Source organism: Schistocerca gregaria, chromosome 4 (assembly GCF_023897955.1).
Source record: "Schistocerca gregaria isolate iqSchGreg1 chromosome 4, iqSchGreg1.2, whole genome shotgun sequence".
Taxonomy (NCBI): Eukaryota; Metazoa; Arthropoda; class Insecta; order Orthoptera; family Acrididae; genus Schistocerca; species Schistocerca gregaria.
Genome location: NC_064923.1, coordinates 697848970 through 697869814, shown reverse-complemented (window position 1 = coordinate 697869814; position 20845 = coordinate 697848970). Strand labels below are relative to the sequence as shown.

General features: G+C 36.9%; 1 protein-coding gene across 1 annotated transcript in view; it reads left to right on the top strand.

The window, feature by feature from the left end:
- The window catches only part of LOC126267483 (ribosomal protein S6 kinase delta-1), a 221007-nt gene that overhangs the window by 58220 nt on the left and 141942 nt on the right, over positions 1 to 20845 (top strand). The window contains exons 6-7 of the mRNA XM_049972768.1: positions 1441 to 1912; positions 9680 to 9801. Coding sequence (XP_049828725.1) covers positions 1441 to 1912; positions 9680 to 9801 — 594 coding nt within the window. The remainder of the gene's footprint in view (positions 1 to 1440; positions 1913 to 9679; positions 9802 to 20845) is intronic.

Sequence of the window (20845 nt, the reverse complement as noted above, 5' to 3'; positions counted from 1 at the left end):
GGTGCCAACTTGGTCTACATCTCTCTTGATTTGCACCTTCACTTTCTCTAATCCCTTTAGTTGTCTTTGACTTCTTTTCCCTTTTTATCATTCCATGCCCACATTTTCTTTTTATGTATTCCTCTAATATTTTGTGATTTCCCTTGCTGCCTTTTCTTTCCTTTCTTTTCCTTTGTTTCTGTCAGCCATATTTGTCTAAGAAAAGTTTCTGTTTCCACTCTCTCAGGTCCATTCTGCAACTTCAGAACCCTCAGATTATCAAACGTTGGTGGCATTTCATTACTGTTTACCTCCTCCTCCTTTTCTACTATGCTTTTTCCTTCATCTGAATGACTTCTATACGTCATGCTAGATCTGTTTTTTTTCTGTCCTTCTGCTATTACTCGTCTTTACTTGGCAAATGAGCTTCTGATTAAAAGTATGGTAATGTTTTTACTTTGTTCATTTGTTTGTCTGGTACCAAGTGGTGAGTGGGAGTTTTCTTATGTCTTTGACAGAGTTTAGTTTAGTTTTTGAAACTTTATTTCTACAGATACAGATAACAACATGACCACCACCAAGCCAAAATGATAATTGTTTGTGCAAACCATCAAGGTTTTTATAACTGCATTGTTATTAATTTCACTTGGTCTTTTACACCGTCAAAATAAAATAAAAAAAAAGACAGTGAAATGAGACCTACCAGTTATTTTGTAGTTTGTACTTGGAGTAAAAAATTTTACATTTAAGCATCTGTAATGTGTACCAAAGATAAAATATGTTTTAACAAGTGTGTGTTTTTAAGAATTGGTAAGAAATAAGATGACAGTCACTAGGAGGAGAACTGGGACAGAATATTACTTTGTTATTGAGATGCCATATTTGCCAAAGAGAAAAAATACCAGCTGCAAAGCTTTATTGCGCATTAGACAAGATTAATCAGAAAGCAACAATTTTTTTCCTGATTTGTAAGGAATTACCAATTCTTTGTGTGGAATGCTGTTTAAATACATATCATAAATAAAAACAAATAATGTTTGTAATAAAATGTTTAATTGTACATCTAAAGAAACATCATATGTGTGAGCTTTTACACAAAGTTGTATGCTAGATTAATCTGGGTGTGGAAATAAAATTCTGTTCCCTGTATCTTACTTTAGTAAAATGCTGCTTTCTGACACAAAACTTTGTAAGATGTTAGAGAGTTCAGCATTCATTGCTTTCTCTGTTTTCCAAATTTCCGTGTGATAAATAATATATTAATCAAACTGAGTAAGGCTGTATAGTCTATGCTGAAAATATTCTAACAAGAGCTACTGATTGCTTTTGGGCAAGTGAGAAAATTGCATAATTTTTTTATGTGAAAGCCACAAGTGTTTTGTTTTGTTTTTACTTTGTTTGAGCAACTTTATGTGTATTGCTCAATTGTTTTCTTTTTTCCCCATTTTGTACTTGTTTCAGGGTTCAGATCTTCAGTTTTTTGATCCTTTGCAGTCTCCGGAAAGAACAAGTAGAGCAGCATCATCACAAGTCAGCAATAGCTGGTTACTTTCAATGCCAACATCTTCAGTAACAGAAGATGACCTCACATCAATCAGCAATGAACAGACCATCAGGGCATCTAGTGATGGAAATTGTTTGATACTTGATGCTAGTAAGCTTACTCTGTATGATAGCCAAGCATTAGAATCTGTGACAAAAGAAGCTGGGCATTCTGAGCAAGTAAATTTTGCTTCAGAACTAAGCAACTGCAACCGGCAGGATGTAGCTCTGGGTGACATATTTGGTACTACTTCTGGTCAGGAAGCTGGCTACATATTTGAAGCAGCACATCACGTAACTCTAGCCCAGCAGCAGGAGGCAAATGGGAACTATGAAGCAGCTTTTACTTGCTACAAAACAGGAATTGCCTGTCTTCTAAATGGAGTACAAAGTAGGTGATCATGCTTATTGTTTTATTACTTGGAAGTGTTTTCAAATATTGAAATAGTGCTTCAGTTTTATTTCACTATGACCTAAGGTACTTAACATTACATGACCTTTATGACAGCTGTAATTCATGAGAGTGTAGGGAACATTAATAGTTGTCATCACAGTCCTCTTCAAATCAGATTCCTTTATAGTTTGCTTCACCATCTTACTACCAGGTTTTTTTGTCCACTGAGTACCACTGGGATGATACAGACTCCCAGTAATTCACACCAGATATATTGATAGTACTTTAATGGAAAAAAACCATACATTCCAGCTGTTCAGTTTAACAATAATGATTCTGCTGTGATAAATATTAACGTTCAAGAAACAAAATGAAATTCAGATTGCAGAAACCATGAATAAATTTTAATGTGTTGAAAATATGAAAGTGAATAAAACATCACTGGATACAGTTGATTTACAAGGGGACGTTCCATCTCAGTTTGGGATGAGACTTCACAGGTTGGTAGTATACCTCAAGGGTGTCCATAGAAGTCTTAATGCGCACTACCCAGAAAATTCTGAGAAAAAGGGCTCTAAAGTTTTAAGCATAGCTTATACACACCTCATATAAAGTCAGAAATAGCATTCCAGTATACAGGTGAAATAGCTCAGTCAGTAGCAGGCTAGAATGTCAGAAGGCCTATCCGGGCTGTCACAGACTACTTAAAGTGTGAATGACAATTGTCAATACTTTCTTTATAAAGAATTGAATAATAATTGCATTTTAATGGAGGTAAATTAAAATATTCATTACTGTCATTACAATGTTATTACAAAATTGGGTGATTTATAAGCTGTGGAAAGATTATAAATAATCGTAGTAAATTCGAGGAACCAGTGCCTTCGTGGAAAAGTATAGCTGCTACCTTATTGGTAGGTGGTTAGGAAGTGTCAGGATCTGCCCAAAACCAATCAAGCAGTGCCAGTTCATTGTTGACTTACACAGAGATTGGAGCATTCTGTACTGTGAAATGTTATCAGAAGTTTTACAATATTATGGATTAAATGTGCTGTCAATGAAGACATCGTGAAAGTATCAGAAGCTGCAGATTCATTATATGATGAAGTGTTGAAGGTGATGTTATAAGATGCAGTTGTTTATTACAAAAGCATACTTGCTGCAAATAATTTGATTGCATTGTAATTTTCAATGGAAATTTCTCATGAACCAATGTTGATGGGTGAAGAAAGTTAGAGGCATATTATAGATATTTTGACTGAAAAAATACTTGTGACTGATGATGAAATTACTCACAAAAATGACAACTGTGAAGGCGAATCTTTTGAAAAGTATGAAGACTACAGCTCATCAGATGAATATGAACCAGAAGAAAAGAAGGCAAAAGAAGTAGACCGACTTTCTTTGGATTATAAAATTAACATTGTTAATATCACAAACACCCCCCCCCCCCCTTTCCCCGTGCTGAAACTACAAACAATACAAAAGAAAATGAAGTAGCTGGTTAAGAAAGAACGAATGTTTATCCCAATGGGAAGAAGAAATAATCCCCCGTGCTGAAACTACAAACAATACAAAAGAAAATGAAGTAGCTGGTTAAGAAAGAATGAATGTTTATCCCAATGGGAAGGAGAAATAAAAAAAGGAGGTAATCAATTTGATACATATGCAGCAATCAGTTCCTGGATGTATGGTGATTTTTTTGAAGCCAGAGAGAATTATCAGCAAGTGACCTTATGTGATTTATGGCATTTGGCTTTAGCAGCTGCATAACAGTTTACAGATTTTGAATTTAAAGCTTCTGACAGCTGGATTCATAGAGTCAAAAGTAAGCACGGAATTCATCAGGAAAAGGTGACAAGATTTGTTTCAAGAAAAGAACAGTGATGATCAAACAAACCTTGGCTGCTGCAGATACTTTTCGAACCCATAAATTAAAATTGATACAGAATTTCAGTAAAGATTTTGTTATCAACACTGACCAGACAGGTATTTATTGCAGGGTGTTTAAAAATTCATTTTCCTCTACTCTGACAAACACTTCAATTTCGGTTGTTTTTCCTTTCCAGGATGTCAGTATCATTCACTGTACAACAGGGATCTGGCTGTCAGAGGAAGTAAAAATGTTTTCTTCCAAAGACATGACATAAACAAAGTGACACATAAATATACCACACAGTATGCTCTCACTGTCTGGAAACATCCTACCACAAGTGTTTGTTTACAAGAGACAATTGGTAACTTTGGTACCTGAGTACAAAAAACAGTGAAAGAATATAAGTAAAATTATAAAAACTTTGTAATAGTGTCTTCAGAATCTGAGAAGCCAACAACAGAACTCTATACTGACTTTCTCAATCGATGTTTGAAGTCTTATGTCGGTCAAGAATGGTTTCTGTTAATTATTGACTCTTGGGCTGTAAAAGCAAATCCTGAATTACACAATAAAATCTTTCAGGATGATGAGAAATCACTAACATTTACAATTAGTGATTCCCCCAAAATGTGCTTCAGTTGTTCAAACATGTGATGTCTCTTTTTATAGACAAGTAAAAAATCTAATAAATCATATACAAAATTGCACTTACATTACTGAAAATAGATAAATAGAGAAAAATAGAAAATAGAGAAATAAATTCTTGCAAAACTATAAAAATATAATCAATAGTCCATCATAAGCTGCCATTGCCAATCTTTAAGGAAATCATCTGATATGCCTGATATGCTTCCAGGCTTTCTAATGAAAGAGAGATTTTCAGGAATGTTAATGAGGTATGCTTTTTCAACAGATCTTAAAAAAAAAAAAGGGTTGTTCCTACAAACACTTATCCTTCATAAATTGTGAAATTCAACTCAGAAATCTTTCAATCACGACAGCTTATTCTATTGTACTGAATGTGTTATAAATGTTATCCTGTCTCTTTTTTTATGCCTTTCCATTCTTGTCTATTGATTCTATGCTGTCACGTTTCTCTGTCTGAAATTTTGTTAGAGTGAGTTTTGTTCCAAGTTTGCTTCAGTTTTTTTCATTGTTTGTGTATTATTTGCAAGAAATATCTTTACAGAATTGTTCTAAACATTCTATGACAGATTCCTTTTTTACTTTTGTTACAATAATACTTACAGTTAGTAATACTCATATTCACTTGACAGAACACAATGAATTAAACAAAGCTATTCAAAATATCTTTGAGAGGATGTGAGAAGATACAATAAAAATTTGATGACGGAAAACAATCAGAAAACAATAAAATTATGTCAAAAACATAACTGAAATTTAAGTCAGATAGAAACTACAGTTTATCTTTTAAGATTGCAACACTTTATTCATTAATGCTGCCAGTATGAATAACAGTGCTACAAATGAACATATCCATAAATGTGGCAACAACCATGTCTCAAATAATAGAAATTCATTTCTACAAAATTTTGAGGATATGGTTCCTGTGTTTAAATGGAAAGAAGTAAAAGTAACAGATATTAAAATTTTAATAGCATAATTAAGTTACTCAAAATCAGAAGACATTTATGGTCTCTCCAATTTTGTAATAAAAAAAGTAGCAGATGTAATAGCACATCCACTCTGTTCTCTTATGAACCAGATGTTCGTCAGTGGCTGTCTCCCTTCATCCTTAAAAATGGTAGTCATTACTCCACTGCACAAGAAAGGTGACAAGTCTTGTCCTAATAATTACCGTCCAATCTCCCTTGTACCCATCATATCAAAAGTAGTAGAATATTGCATACAGCTCCAAATCAGTCATCATCTGTCTGTGAATAATATTCTTAGTGACTATCAGTATGGCTTCAGGTCCGACCTGTCAACAGCAAAAGTAGTTGAAGATGTTTCATATATATTCGAATCAGGATTATCAGTTAATGGCACTCTTGTGGACCTCAGCAAGGCATTTGACTCTGTCAGTCACAGGATACTACTAGAAAAACTGCACTGCTATGGTATTAGAGGCTCAGAACTATCTCTGATCAGATCCTATCTGAGCGACAGAAAACAAATTGTGTAGTTTAACAATTAGAAGTCAAATGTCTTGGATATCGTGCAGGGTGTACCACAAGGTTCTGTGTTTGGACCTTTACTTTTTATAATATATGTAAATGACTTGCCCAGCACCATGTTATGTAAATCCACACTCTATGGGGATGATACAACTTTTTTTACAGCAGGGAAAGATTTAGGAAAATTAAATGAGGAAAGTGAGGCTCATCTCAGAGCAGCCATCAAGTGGTTCCAACTGAATGACTTGCATATAAATCAAGATAAAATTGTAAATATTCCCTTTAGTTTGTGTGTTAAGAGTTATAAGATTGATTGTGTCTCAGCTAAACTACTTGGGATCCATCTTGACTCAAAATTAACGTGGAAGACTCATACCGATTATATTTGTACTTAGTTAGCACATGTGACATATTTGTTAGGTAAACTAAGGTCATGTGTAAGTGATAAGTTATTACTCAATGCCTTTTTCCACACCCATTTAACATATGCCACTTTGTTTTGGGGAAACTCACCCGGAGCAAAACAAGTTTTCATCTGGCAAAAGAAGGCAGTCAGATGCATCCATGGAGTCAGAAATAAAGAGTCTTGTAGACCATATTTCAAAAATCTAAAAATACTAACAGCTGCAGCCCTCTTTATACTAAGTTGTCTGATACACACAAAGGAAACCCAACACAGTCACAAACTACGACAATCTACCCATCACCATGACACACGTATAAAACAGCAAATTGACATCCCAGTTGCTAGACTAAAGGAAACTCAAGATAGTTACAGGTACATGGGAGTAAAACTATTTAACATGTTACCAATAGAGGTACATAAAGTGTCACTGGATGAGTTTAAAAGTTTCACAAGGAAATGGCTTACAAAAAAAGCTTTTTATACAATAGATAAGTTTATAATGTGCACTAAAGATGATCTTAAGTACCGGTACTAATATAGTTTCACTTAGATTTAACTTATACATGTAAATATAATGCAAATACCTTGTGCAGCATCAAGGACAAATTTTTGTATCTTATTAGACAATAATGATCTACAATATATTACACCATTTCTGTTAGTTATGTAAACTGTATATGTACACAAATGACAACATCAATTGCATTTTTAATGCCTAAAGATGGATAATAAAATAAATAAATAAATAAATAAAAATGGGAGGTGAAACAATAACAACAGATAGAAAATTGTACCAGCAGTCCACAATTTATTTAGTGTTGCTATAACTTAACATATGAGTCATACACACTGTCAGTTGACAGTGAAAATAATGACAATCCAAAAGTAATACTAGATAAGGAGTGCAAAGCTATTTGAGGTATGAAGATCACAAATGCTGTACAGATGAATGGGAATGGTTAATCATGGTGTAAAAATGATACAAAAGACACTTGCATGATTGTTTAAAGAATGTTTGCAAAAGAAGACAGTTCCTCAAAATTGGAATTATTTTGTAACTGCTCTGCTTCCCAAGAATGGAGAAAGATGAGAGCCAAACTACTATTCACTCCTTTCCTTATTGTAAAAGGTACACTCATTAAAATATGAGTTTTTAAACTGACATTAGAAGTGAATATAGCACAAGTGTCATTTAAACAATGGAAACTCCAGGTTGGAATATCAGCAATACATGGAAAAGATAGACTGCTGCTTACCATAAAGATGACACTTTCAGTTGCAGATAGACACAACAAAAGCCACAAATTAGCTTGTGACCAAGGCTTTGTCAGAAAAGAAAAAACACACATTTATTCCCACAAGTAAGCACACATCACGCACACGACTGCCATCTCCAGCAGCTCAGACTGCAATGCAGCTGTCACATAAAACAAAAGCAGCAATCTGGAAGGGGTAAGCAATGGATAGCAGGGTATGGGTGGGGCGAGAGAAGATTGCGGTCTAGTGGAGCATGCAGAGATTAGACAGCCAACAGGTGCCTGTTGGCTACCTAGTCCGTGAACACTTCACCAGACAGTGCTCTTCTCTCCCCCACTCCTACCCTGCTATCCCTTCCCATTTTCCACACCCTCCAGACTGCTGCTTTAGTTCTACGTGACAGTTTGATTCTGATCTGAGCTGCTGGAGATCAGTCATGTGCGCGTGAGGTGTACTTGCTTGTGTGAATGTGTGTGTGTGTGTGTGTGTGTGTGTGTGTGTGTGTCTGTTTGTTTGTTTTCCTTTTCTTACTAAGGCTTGACCAAAAGCTAATGTGTGTCTTTTGGTTGTGCCAATATACAATCGACAATTTACAGCCATAAATGTAATTGTGGAATGGAGCAGTAAGTCAGTGGTAGGCAGTGGAAATCTTGTAATTCCGTTTTGTCAAATTTTACAGTGGAAGCAAAAATGGTTTCTTAAAAAATATATAATGTGATACAGATAATGTTAGTACGTTTGTAACTATATAGTAGAAGCCTAGTTATTGACAAATTTGAGAAATCGAAGCACTTTCAGCTCTCACTGTAATTAGAGGTTTCCAGAGACAGGTGGAATTATGAGTTTTTCATTGCCTACCATCGAAGTGCCATTCAAATATTTAGAGAAAACTTATGACTTTCAATGAAACTTTATTAACAATCCTTAAAATACCTTGACTCAATCTTTTTTAGTATATTAAAGAATGTTTGAAATCAGTGCTACAGCTTTTGAAACTATCCTTAGCATTATAGTGTTAGTTCTGGGAGAGTGAATGGGGAATAGACATTAATGGAACATAAGTGACACTTCTTTGTTTTACTGATGATTTACAGTTTGCTGCTAATAGAGATGAATTTCAACATGCATAGAACAACTGTATTCAACAGGTTTGAATGTAAGCTTGAAAATCAGTCATAAAGCCTAAAATAATTTACAATAACACATCAAAAAGAATATTGCACCTTTTAATGAAGAAGTCATAGAACCAGTTCACAAGTGTTGTAATTAAAGCAATTTGAGACAAGTGGATGGACAGCAAAAGAAACAAACAAAAGAATAAAATGGCCTGTAGTGTTTTGGTAAACTAAATGAGACTTTCAAAACAAAACAACTAGTGTGTAAAAAGGAAAGCCTACAATCTGCTTGTATTACCAACTGTGAAACACTTTTAATGCAAAAGTCATTCAATAATTGGGGGTTGCTTAGTAACAGATGGAAAGATGCATGTTGAAAATTATGGGAAGTACAAGAAGCAAATGGATCATGGAACAGACTGTAGCAGTGGGTATACTTAGGACCTTAATGAAAATGAAGTGTAGGTCAGCAGGATATGTTGCTAAGTGAATGGGTGGTAGATGGACCTAGGATCTTATGTACTGGATTTCAAGATAAAGACTGAAATGTTGACCCAGTGGAAGATGGATGGATGACATTGGAAAATGCGCAGGAGAAATATAGGTGTGTGTGGTTAAAAAGCATAATGCATGGTCAAGTCTAGAGGAAACCTTTATCCAGAAATGTATGTAAAATGCTGCCAATACTGCTCCTGATGAAAAGTTAAACTAGTTTTTGTAAGTCGTCTTTTTATTTTGTATTTGTCACATCATCATAACTAATTTTATCCACAATTAAAAAAAAAGATCCCATTTATTTTTGCATGGTCCCAGACAAAATGAACATTTTTGACCTAATCAGTATAACCCTGAGTTCAATGTCATATGAATGTAGTTAACGGGAAAATATATTTTATCAGATTTGTTGATTTCAGGTGTGCATTCATTAACTGTGTTTATCTGTTAAACATGCTTTGTGATTTTTTTTAACAGATGACTCAGACTCACAACGGAAAAAGTTTGTACGTGACAAAACAGCAAAATACCTCCTCCAAGCAGAAAAATTGTATAATGAAAACTTAGCACCAAAGTTGAAGGAGTCTTTTCACTGGAATGTAAGCTATTTTACACAACACTTTCTTCTTATGTCTGTTGCAGTGTTGATAAGATATTTACAATAACGAATGAAAATTTATTTACATGAATTCAATTTACATATTACTGTAAGAGATGTTAACTGTGGTTAACACAGGTGGTGCCATAAAAAGTTTTTGTATTTCAGCCAAGTAGATTAGAAACTTTCAGATTTCCTGTGAGGCATATGATTGCAAGGAAGTAATAACCATCATACAAGCAGCATTATTTAAGATAACAAGCAAGTAAAGTTCCAATTTGCAGCATTTTTAGGTATTTATATACAGTATAATGGCTAGTGTTGAGCAATAAAATACAGTATTATGGCCTGTAGCTCTCTTGCACTCTCAGGATTTTTGACTAGAGTTGTCAGATTCTAATTTTGATGTGGTTGGTATTCATATCTTCAGACATAGGCAATGTTTAATCATACTTGGTGATAATAGTAGAGAATTGGGCAGTAACAAGATTTGTTGGATATAAACCAGATTAATGGAGGATCACTTTATAGCATTAAAAAGCACATCACCCTCATCAGTAATAAGTAGCTTTCCAGGTGTGCCACAACAATGACAGCCTTAGCTTTAGGAAAGGTTGCTGAAATATGATAGAATCTTATCAATATTGAGGGGGGTTGTGGCAGCAAATAAAGTGATTACAGTGTTACTGTAACACTTCGACTTTTATCAACCTGCAACATTTACCGTATTTACTCGAATCTAAGCCGCACTCAAATCTAAGCTGCACCTGTAAAATGAGACTCGAAATCAAGGAAAAATTTTTTTCCCGAATCTAAGCCGCACCTGAAATGTGAGACTCCAAATTCAAGGGGAGAGAAAAGTTTTAGGGCGCACCTCCAAATCAAAACAAAGTTGGTCCATTGTAATATGAGACTCAATTTAGGTCGAATGAATGATGATACAGCTACAGTAGTTTGGTTCAAGTCGTAAGCTTAGCAGTTAGGCTTTATCAGGTAGACATTGCTATGCGTCAGGCACTCCGTCTGTATTTATACGGGTAGCCTTTCTTTTTCATGTGCTTCATGTGGGTTGAATTGACTGTTTATTTTTCTTTTATATGATAAGTGCCGTTCTCTTTGTTATAGGTGTTTACGTCACTCTAAGCTGAAAATGCATTACTGTACTCTGTCATGCATTGTTTGTCGCATTCTGATAATGTGTGTTTACGACCTGTCGCCGCTCGCGGCATGGCTTGCTTACAATTAAAAATCAAAGAGAGTAATCGCCTCATTAGCGAAACAATGGCAAGAGACTGCTATTTGTTGTGACTTACACTGATGCTTTCTTCGATAATGATCAACAAAAACCAAATAATAGACTGTATACAATAGAAGATATTCTGAACGAGAATATAGCAAAAAATTTTCTCCGTTTGAAAATCTTTGCAGACGCCTCTTTAGTACATTACATTCTGCACAGAAATTAGAGTCATCTTAGATTTAAAAATCTAGTCAATTGCCTTGCTTCATTTCTGATTGTACCACTATTAGGTATAAGAATAATATGAATATAAACATGGCAAGATATGTATATTCTTTCGCTTTTGCTGTTGACTCACTCTAGTTTCGTAGTTTATTAGGCAGACAGGATTTAAATGAGATAGCAGCAAACATGAAACAATACATGGCAAAATGTTTATATTCGTATTATTCTTATGGTGAAGAGAATACTGCATGTGATTCACAATACATAAAAGTTCCTATTAGCAACCATCTCTTCTCACAGGTAGGAAAAAATTCAGAACGTAGAGTTGGCCATATTGACAAACATCCCAAACAGTCTTGCCAGTTGGATTTTCGTAGTACATTGAAATGCTGCTTCATTCAAAGATGAACAATACGGAATTTGTATTTACTTTGTTGGATAATGTATGAAAATGCAGTGGTTGAAACTCGGGGCGGAGAAAAAAGCACATCATCCATCTTTTTTTTAACTTATTTACTAACACAGAGGTTTTGGCACCAGTATTTATCTTTGTGTCTGCAAAGCATGCCTGTGTAGCGCTACATATATATTCGACGGCAGAACTTAGTTGTGGCGGCACCTACCAACATTTTTCAGAACTTCCGCTTACTTTGCACTCGATTCTAAGCTGCAGGTGGTTTTTTGGATTACAAAAACTGGAAAAAAAGTGCGGCTTAGATTCGAGTAAATACGGTAGTGTATTCTCGTGAATATAATATTTGTCTTCCAGAAACAGTGTGTTACATAACTTATTAAAGTTAAATAATCATTTAATTTCTGGTTTGTCCTAAATATTATTTTCCAGAAAGTAGTGTCCATGACAAATCAAAGGGACTGAAGAAATAACAGATTATGTTACTGTGGTATTTTGAAGTTATTGAATACATAATCTACATTTTTCAATCAATTATTCTCAGATAATTTCCTCCACACCATTTATAAAACATGAAATTCCCTTCAAGTTCTACTGGCGACTTGAATTGCCATCTGTGATATCCAGTTCATTTGTTCATTTCACTTTATAGACTGGTTTAACCTCGCAGTTCAAAGAAATGGTTTATCAAAAGAAATAACTCTGGGCTAGATATAAACATGCAGTTTTTACCCTGCAATACAGTTTTTTATTGTACACAGTACAACAAATACAACCCCTGTAGAGGTCCACATCATATCTTTGGAATGGCGATATTGTTGTGAAGCACACAAAGGAGACATTTGTGTGACAGTGCTTTGAGATCTTCCCTCCAGGGGATGTATGGCTGCTTAGGTTTCTTTTTGCAATGCAAAAATTTGAGTATAGCTGCTGTTACTTTAGCCATAGTTTCATTGGGGAAAGATAACAAACAATGAATTTTAGAGAAATGTTTGTGTTTCCTGATAAGCCAAAGGACATAATGTGAGACCTTAGTTTTTCCCGGCATATATAATGTTCAAATAACTTATGGGAATGCAGCCAGATAATGTCATAGACAACTGCCGATATACCCTGCCAGTTTAAAAGCAAAACTGCTGCAAGTAAGTGCTGTGAATTTAAAATCTTGGTTTCCACGTAATGTTAAGGGTTTTTGTGGACTTACTTGTATAAGAATGCTGGTTCTCCTTTCTTGCAGCACCGATGCCTTCTGCTAGCATCGGATGCTTCTTCGAAGATTTTACTACTAGGAAGACGAAATTTTTACTCTCTCACTCTCTCTCTTCTTATTTAAAAAATAGCTACTCTTGGAATATCATTCAATGCACCAGAACATATTTATTTCCACTTTGTACAAAAAAACAACTAAACTTTATGACGTAAGCCCACACATTATCGGGCACCCAGAATCAGTTAATTACACATTTTTGAACACAATTAATACATAAGCTTTTATTGTGGCTGACTATCCATATCCAGTCCACGTACTCTCAACAGCAGTTCAACATCTACTAAACAGTGACTATCTCGAGTCACTCCATTTGTTTTTCAACAATACAAAGCTACATTACTCTTTGCAGCCGGCCATGGAGCTTCCGGGCCGTATTTGATTATTCTTGGCAGGTCGCTCTGAACACTTGCCAGCACCAATGAATTATCTCCCTTCCAGTTTCGCCTGCACAAACAATGAATGGGTGCAGTGTCCCATGCTCATTCTTATGCCCTGCTTTAAAATAATGTGTGTTCAAATCGGCTGGAACGCAAGTGTCTCCAGCCTTTTGTAAAATTTTGGGGGCACTACATACCCTTCCCCTTAGCTCGAACACTCGTTATTTTGCACACAACGTATATTTTAATAATTTTTTTCCTTAACACTTATCTTGTTACTTTGTACTACATAAAAACATTAGGTACAAAAACTCGCTTCCATCTCCGGTACTTCATTAATCTGTTGGTAATATCGTCCATAGACATAGTAGTATGATAAACTAATAGTACAACAAGTATTAGCTATTTCCAATAGATTTATCTACTCTTGCTTCCAGGATTGGGCCAAAATAAATCCCTCTCCTTAGCCAGTTTCAAAGTTCAGGCGTTATTCTGGATCGAGTCTTTACTTTTTTATCTTTTTTTTTAGAAGCTGTTGCAATGATAACCACCAGTTTTCCGGGTCTGAAAAACAATTAGGTGTACTAGGGGTTTTCTCTTTCTTCTACCTCCTCACGCAGGACTCATCTCTTCTATTTAAAAAATATTAGAATCCACATTTACCAGGAGAAACTTTCCACTACAATCTCAGGCCACTATACCACCCTTTCCCTTTGGGTTCCAATCTACTTAAGGGTTGATGCTATGGAAACATCTTCTTCCTCATCCTTGGGTAGGTATGTCCCTTCCATTTATACTAAACTATGGTACAGGTCAGTCACCTTTTTGGTGCCCCTGCCCGCACAGTACAGGTCAGCTTCCTCTGGGTCTGCCTACCTGCCTCTCTTTCTCTCACTTCACCTATATCAGGTGTGCCCTCCCTATCTTCTCTAACAACGATTCATAGTCTTGCCTCTTTCGTACTCCTCTGCACACTATTTTATTTAAAATTTCCTGGTAAAATTTCCATCTACCTCTCCTTTCCTCCTCCTGAGTCCTTCAGCCTACCTGCTTAAATTCTTCGCTTGTTCATTGCTTACAGCTCACTTATATAGCATTAATAACTAAATATGTTTCGTCCGTGGTTGTAACTTTATTTGTTTTCATCGGGCTATTCAGTCTGCACAATCCTATTATTCATCAGAAACTTATTTGATTCGATACCTCTGGCTTAATGTCTATTTCTTTTTATCTCCATTCATACTACTTTGTACTACTATAGCTATGAACGCAGGTGAATATACACTTCGTCCCCCTTTGTTCCTTTAGCTTGAGCTTACTACACAATTTCACTTGAGATGTGCAACCGTCATTACTTAGCGCATGTGCTTGAGCCCTTCCTGAGCGCTACCTCCCCCCTTATCTGTGACGGTTGTTACATCTCCCTGTGTATTACTATGTCTGCGTCTTCGTATTTAATTGTTTGAGTGTGGAAGTGTGATCGTGCGTCCTGATCCTTCGGCTCACTAAGGTTCTTAGGTAAAGGTTTATAGAAATCACGGGAAAGAGAAGGACTTCACCGATAGAAGTATATGAATGTGGACAGATAGATTGGTACTCGTAAGAGAAGTAAGAAAGGAAACAAAAGAATTGGTTGCTAAGATCGAAGAAAGAAAGAAGACAGCTCAAAGACAGGAAACCCTTCCCACCCCTCCCTTCCCCACCAGGATCCCCACTTCGCCGGTAATTAAGTGAGAAGCCGAAGGAGGAGGTATGATGTTCAGCGTCTCCTGAACGGACATTCTCATCGTCACCTTTGAAGTCCCCGAAGAAAAGATCTTAGGAACTCCTATGGAATGGCAAATGATGAAGAACCAGTCACACTTGTTTGTGAGGTTTGTATGAAGGGCTTGGTGTGTAGGTCATGTCTGTGTCTATGCTACCCACCCCTTTCAAAATTAGATATAAACCCTCCTCAATCACATCACACTTTACAAAAAATATAAAACATTCTATAAAAATAGAAATTATACACACTATAATCAAATAGTTAATTCAGTTAGTCACTTCATTCTATATTTCATACACATGTTCAATTTATGTATCTAGGTATCATTCTTCCGAAAACAGTACCATCATATTATGTCTCCTGTTAGAATGTTACCCTGTTAGTTTTATCTCATGCTTAGAGGTTACTGTTTATTGTGGCTCCGTAAATTAGTCATAATCGTGTAGTCATAATTGGTCTCTTTTAATACTAATCTGATAGGATTGCTTAAGGGCTATAAATAGATTACAGGATAGTTGAAGATTTGAAGGGAGTTCGGTGTAGGAAAACTAATGTGGAAGCAACACCAAATCCAACTCTGGAACCGGCGGACGACATTCCGCCCGTTGATACAGAATGTCTACGTCCCTGGAGGTTTTCTACACTAAATATAGGGTTTTTTGGTGTACTATTGATTGATTTTTTGGTGTACTATTGATTGATTTTTTGGTGTACTATTGATTGATTTTTTGGTGTACTATTGATTGAATCCTTCCGCATGAACCATGGAGGTTGCCGCTGGTGGGGAGGCTTGCGTGCCTCAGGGATATAGAGGGCCGTACCATAGATGCAACCCCAACGGAGGGGTATCTGTTGAGAGGCCAGACAAACGTGTGGTTCCTGTAGAGGAGCAGCAGCCTTTTCAGTAGTTGCAGGTGCAACAGTCTGGATGATTGACTGATCTGGCCTTGCAACATTAACCAAAACGGCCTTGCTGTGCTGGTACTGCGAACAGCTGAAAGCAAGGGGAAACTACGGCCATAATTTTTCCCGAGGGCATGCAGCTTTACTTTATGGATAAATGATGATGGCATCCTCTTGGATAAAATATTCCGGAGGTAAAATAGTCCCCCATTCGGATCTCCGGGCGGGGACTACTCAGGAGGACGTCGTTATCAGGAAAAAGAAAACTGGTTTCTACGGATCGGAGCGTGGAATGTCAGATCCCTTAACCAGGCAGGTAGATTAGAAAATTTAAAAAGGGAAATGGATAGGTTAAAGTTAGATATAGTGGGAATTAGTGAAGTTCGGTGGCAGGAGGAACAAGACTTTTGGTCAGGTGAATTCAGGGTTATAAACACAAAATCAAATAGGGGTAATGCAGGAGTAGGTTTAATAATGAATAAAAATATAGGAGTGCGGGTAAGCTACTACAAACAGCTTAGTGAACACATTATTGTGCCCAAGATAGACACGAAGCCCACGCCTACTACAGTAGTACAAGTTTATATGCCAACTAACTCTGCAGATGATGAAGAAATTGAAGAAATGTATGATGAGATAAAAGATATTATTCAGATAGTGAAGGGAGACGAAAATTTAATAGTCATGGGTGACTGGAATTCGAGAGTAGGAAAGGGAAGAGAAGGAAACATAGTAGGTGAATATGGATTGGGGCTTAGAAATGAAACAGGAAGCCGTCTGGTAGAGTTTTGCACAGAGCATAACTGAATCATAGCTAACACTTGGTTCAACAATCATGAGAGAAGGTTGTATACATGGAAGAATCCTGGAGATACTAGAAGGTATCAGACAGATTATATAATGGTAAGAAAGAGATTTAGGAACCAAGTTTTAAACTGTAATACATTTCCAGGGGCAGATGTGGACTCTGACCACAATCTATTGGTTATGAACTGCAAATTAAAACTGCAAAAAGGTGGGAATTTAAGGAGATGGGACCTGGATAAACTGAAAGAACCAGAGGTTGTACAGAGTTTCAGGGAGAGCATAAGGGAACAACTGACAGGAATGGGGGAAAGAAGTACAGTAAAAGAAGAATGGTTAGCTCTGAGGGATGAAGTAGTGAAGGCAGCAGAGTATCAAGTAGGTAAAAAGACGAGGGCTAGTGGAACTCCTTGGGCAACAGAAGAAATATTGAACTTAATTGACGAAAGGAGAAAATATAAAAATGCAGTAAATGAAGCAGGCAAAAAGGAATACAATCATCTAAAAAATGAGATCGACAGGAAGTGCAAAATGGCTAAGCAGGGATGGGTAGAGGACGAATGTAAGGATGTAGAGGCTTATCTCACTAGGGGTAAGATAGATACTACCTACAGGAAAATTAAAGAGACCATCAGCAAAAAGAGAACCACTTGTATGAATATCAAGAGCTCAGATGGAAACCCAGTTCTAAGCAAAGAAAGGAAAGCAGAAAGATGGAAGGAGTGTATAGAGGGTCTATACAAGGGCGATGTACTTGAGGACAATGTTATGGAAATGGGGGAGGATGTAGATGAATATAAAATGGTAGATACGATACTGCTTGAAGAGTTTGACAGAACACTGAAAGACCTGAGTAGAAACAAGGCCCCAGGAGTAGACAACATTCCGGCCTTGGGAGAGCCAGTCCTAACAAAACTCTACCACATGGTGACCAAGATGTATGAGACAGGCGAAATACCCTCAGACTTCAAGAAGAATATAATAATTCCAATCCCAAAAAAGCAGGCATTGACAGATGTGAAAATTACCGAACTATCGGTTTGATAAGTCACAGCTGCAAAATACTAACAGGTCTTTACAGACAAATGGAAAAACTAGTAGAAGCCGACCTCGGGGAAGATCAGTTTGGATTCCGTAGCAATATTGGAACACGTGAGGCAATACTGACCTTACGACTTATCTTAGAAGGAAGATTAAGGAAAGGCAAACCTACATTTCTAGCATTTGTAGACTTAGAGAAAATTTTTGACAATGTTGACTGGAATACTCTCTTTCAAATTCTAAAGATAGCAGGGGTAAAATACAGGGAGTGAAAGGCTATTTACAATTTGTACAGAAACCAAATGGCAGTTATAAGAGTCGAGGGGCATGAAAGGGAAGCTGTGGTTGGGAAGGGAGTGAGACAGGGTTGTAGCCTATCCCCAATGTTACTCAATCTGTATATTGAGCCAGCAGTAAAGGAAACAAAAGAAAAATTCGGAGTAGGTATTGAAATCCATGGAGAAGAAATAAAAACTCTGAGGTTCGCTGATGACACTGTAATTCTATCAGAGACAGCAAAGGACTTGGAAGAGCAGTTGAACGGAATGGATAGTGTCTTGAAAGGAGGATATAAGATGAACATCAACAAAAGCAAAACGGGGATAATGGAATGTAGTCTAATTAAGTCGGATGATGCTGAGGGAATTAGATTAGGAAATGGGACACTTAAAGTAGTAAAGCAGTTTTGCTATTTGGGGAGCAAAATAACTGATGATGGTCGAAGTAGAGAGGATATAAAATGTAGACTGGCAATGGCAAGGAAAGCGTTTGTGAAGAAGAGAAGTTTGTTAACATCGAGTATAGATTTAAGTGTCAGGAAGTCGTTTCTGAAAGTATTCGTATGGAGTGTAGCCATGTATGGAAATGAAACATGGACAATAAATAGTTTGGACAAGAAGAGAATAGAAGATTTCGAAATGTGGTGCTACAGAAGAATGCTGAAGATTAGATGGGTAGATCACATAACTAATGATGAAGTATTGAATAGAATTGGGGAAAAGAGGAGTATGTGGCACAACTTGACAAAAAGAAGCGACCGGTTAGTAGGACATGTTCTGAGGCATCAAGGGATCACAAATTTAGTATTGGAGGGCAGCATGGAGGGTAAAAATCATAGAGGGAGACCAAGAGATGAATACACTAAGCAGATTCAGAAGGATGTGGGTTTCAGTTAGTACTGGGAGATGAAGAAGCTTGCACAGGATAGGGTAGCATGGAGAGCTGCATCAAACCAGTCTCAGGACTGAAAACCACAACAACAACAACAACATGGATTGAATACGGTAAGATCGTACATATTTGAGAAAAAAATTGTGTGTTTCATTTTTCAGTGCTGAACTTCGAAGGTGTTGTTTTACTAATACTAAGTCATCTACATGGTATTCTTAGTCAGTTGCGGTTGCATTGTATTTATCTACCCTTTGTTGGGTGCTCCTATGTAAGTTTCTACCAACTCTTTCCTGAATTGCTTGGTGATCAGTAGCTTTTTGCTCCGGCCATGTAAAACACTTAATTAGAGGTTGTCCTGTAAATGGCTTGCCAATGGCTTCTACGGGCGTCATTCCTGTAGACAAATGCGGTAGTTCGTTTAGAATAAGCTCAAAATCTTTAATTCTTTCTGCCCATGAGGTATGAGTGTCGTGGCAATAAGTGTGGCACAACCTACCAATCTCTTTCATTACTCTTTCACACGGGTTCGAAGACGGATTATCGTTGGATATTAAAATGTGTCGTATATTTTCCCAGGCTAAAAATTCCTTAACTTCATGCCTGGTAAACTGAGGCCCATTATCGGAAAGTTTCTCCTACCTAAGCTTGAATTCTTTCCTCAACGTTTCTAAGTCTTTCTTGGTGTTATCTAAATCAGAAGTTACTATAGGCGAAAAGATATCAACACCTAGTATCTCCTCAACCTTTCATCCTATTAATTCTTACTTGTTCTTCTAAGCCATTCAAATTTATAAGCTGTGCAGTCATTAACTTTTCTTTGAAGTTCTGCTCTACGGTTTCCACCCGTGATTTGACCCCTGAAATTTGCGCGCCTGTACTAGGGGCAGCAACTTATCTTGTTTCTGGACATTGGTGTTTAGCGCAGTTAATTCTCGTTCGATCACATCAAATGTAACATTACATACATTTTTCAAAGAGTCGTATTTTTCGTTAACTTGTGTTTCCAAATTACTACATTTACAGTCTACATCATATTCTAATTTTTGAACTAACCCTTTTAGTTTAGCTTCATTTCTTTGTTCTAAATCCTTAAATAAAATATTTGTCTGTTCACTCACGGAATCGGACAATTCTTTTTTCAATCTTTTTTCCATTCTTGCATCTGTTCACTTAGGATATTAACTTGAGTCTCTAGTTTTGTGTTTTGTGATTCAAACTGCATTTTGATAAACCTCATTAATTCGCCTAAATCTGGCCCCTGTTTTTCAATTGCCATAGCCCCAACAGACTCTGTGGATTGATGTTCCTTTTCCATTGTGTTTTGTTTTGCTTTTAATCTAGTTATCATTAAAAGTACACTCGCTTATTTCCACAACCCCCCAAACTTCACAAACAATCAAAGGTCAGTAGTAGCTCACCCAGCGTCGGTGGATGGTGGTGTCGGCACTGGTGTAGGTCAGCGTTGGGACCAGTGTACGGCGGTGTCAGTGTCGATGGACGTCAGTGCCCGTGGACGACGTCATTGGCTTTTGTGGACGGCTGCATCAGCATTGGTGTGATACGATGCCGGCGTTGGTGTATGGCGGTGGCGGCCATGGTGGACAGTGGCATCGGCGATTTGAGACTAACTGCAGCGTTGTCCTATTTTCTTGATTCCCTTACTCATTTCACCATTTATCAACATGATATTTCTGGATAAGTATTGTGGAATCCTTCTTCAGCCTCGTTGTTATCGGTTGCTTTGGCAACTCCCAACTGCTTTTTTTTCTTATAACTTCTTTAATATTTCCCCTTCTTTCTCAGGTCCTTTCTTTACGGTCACCATGTTCTCGCGG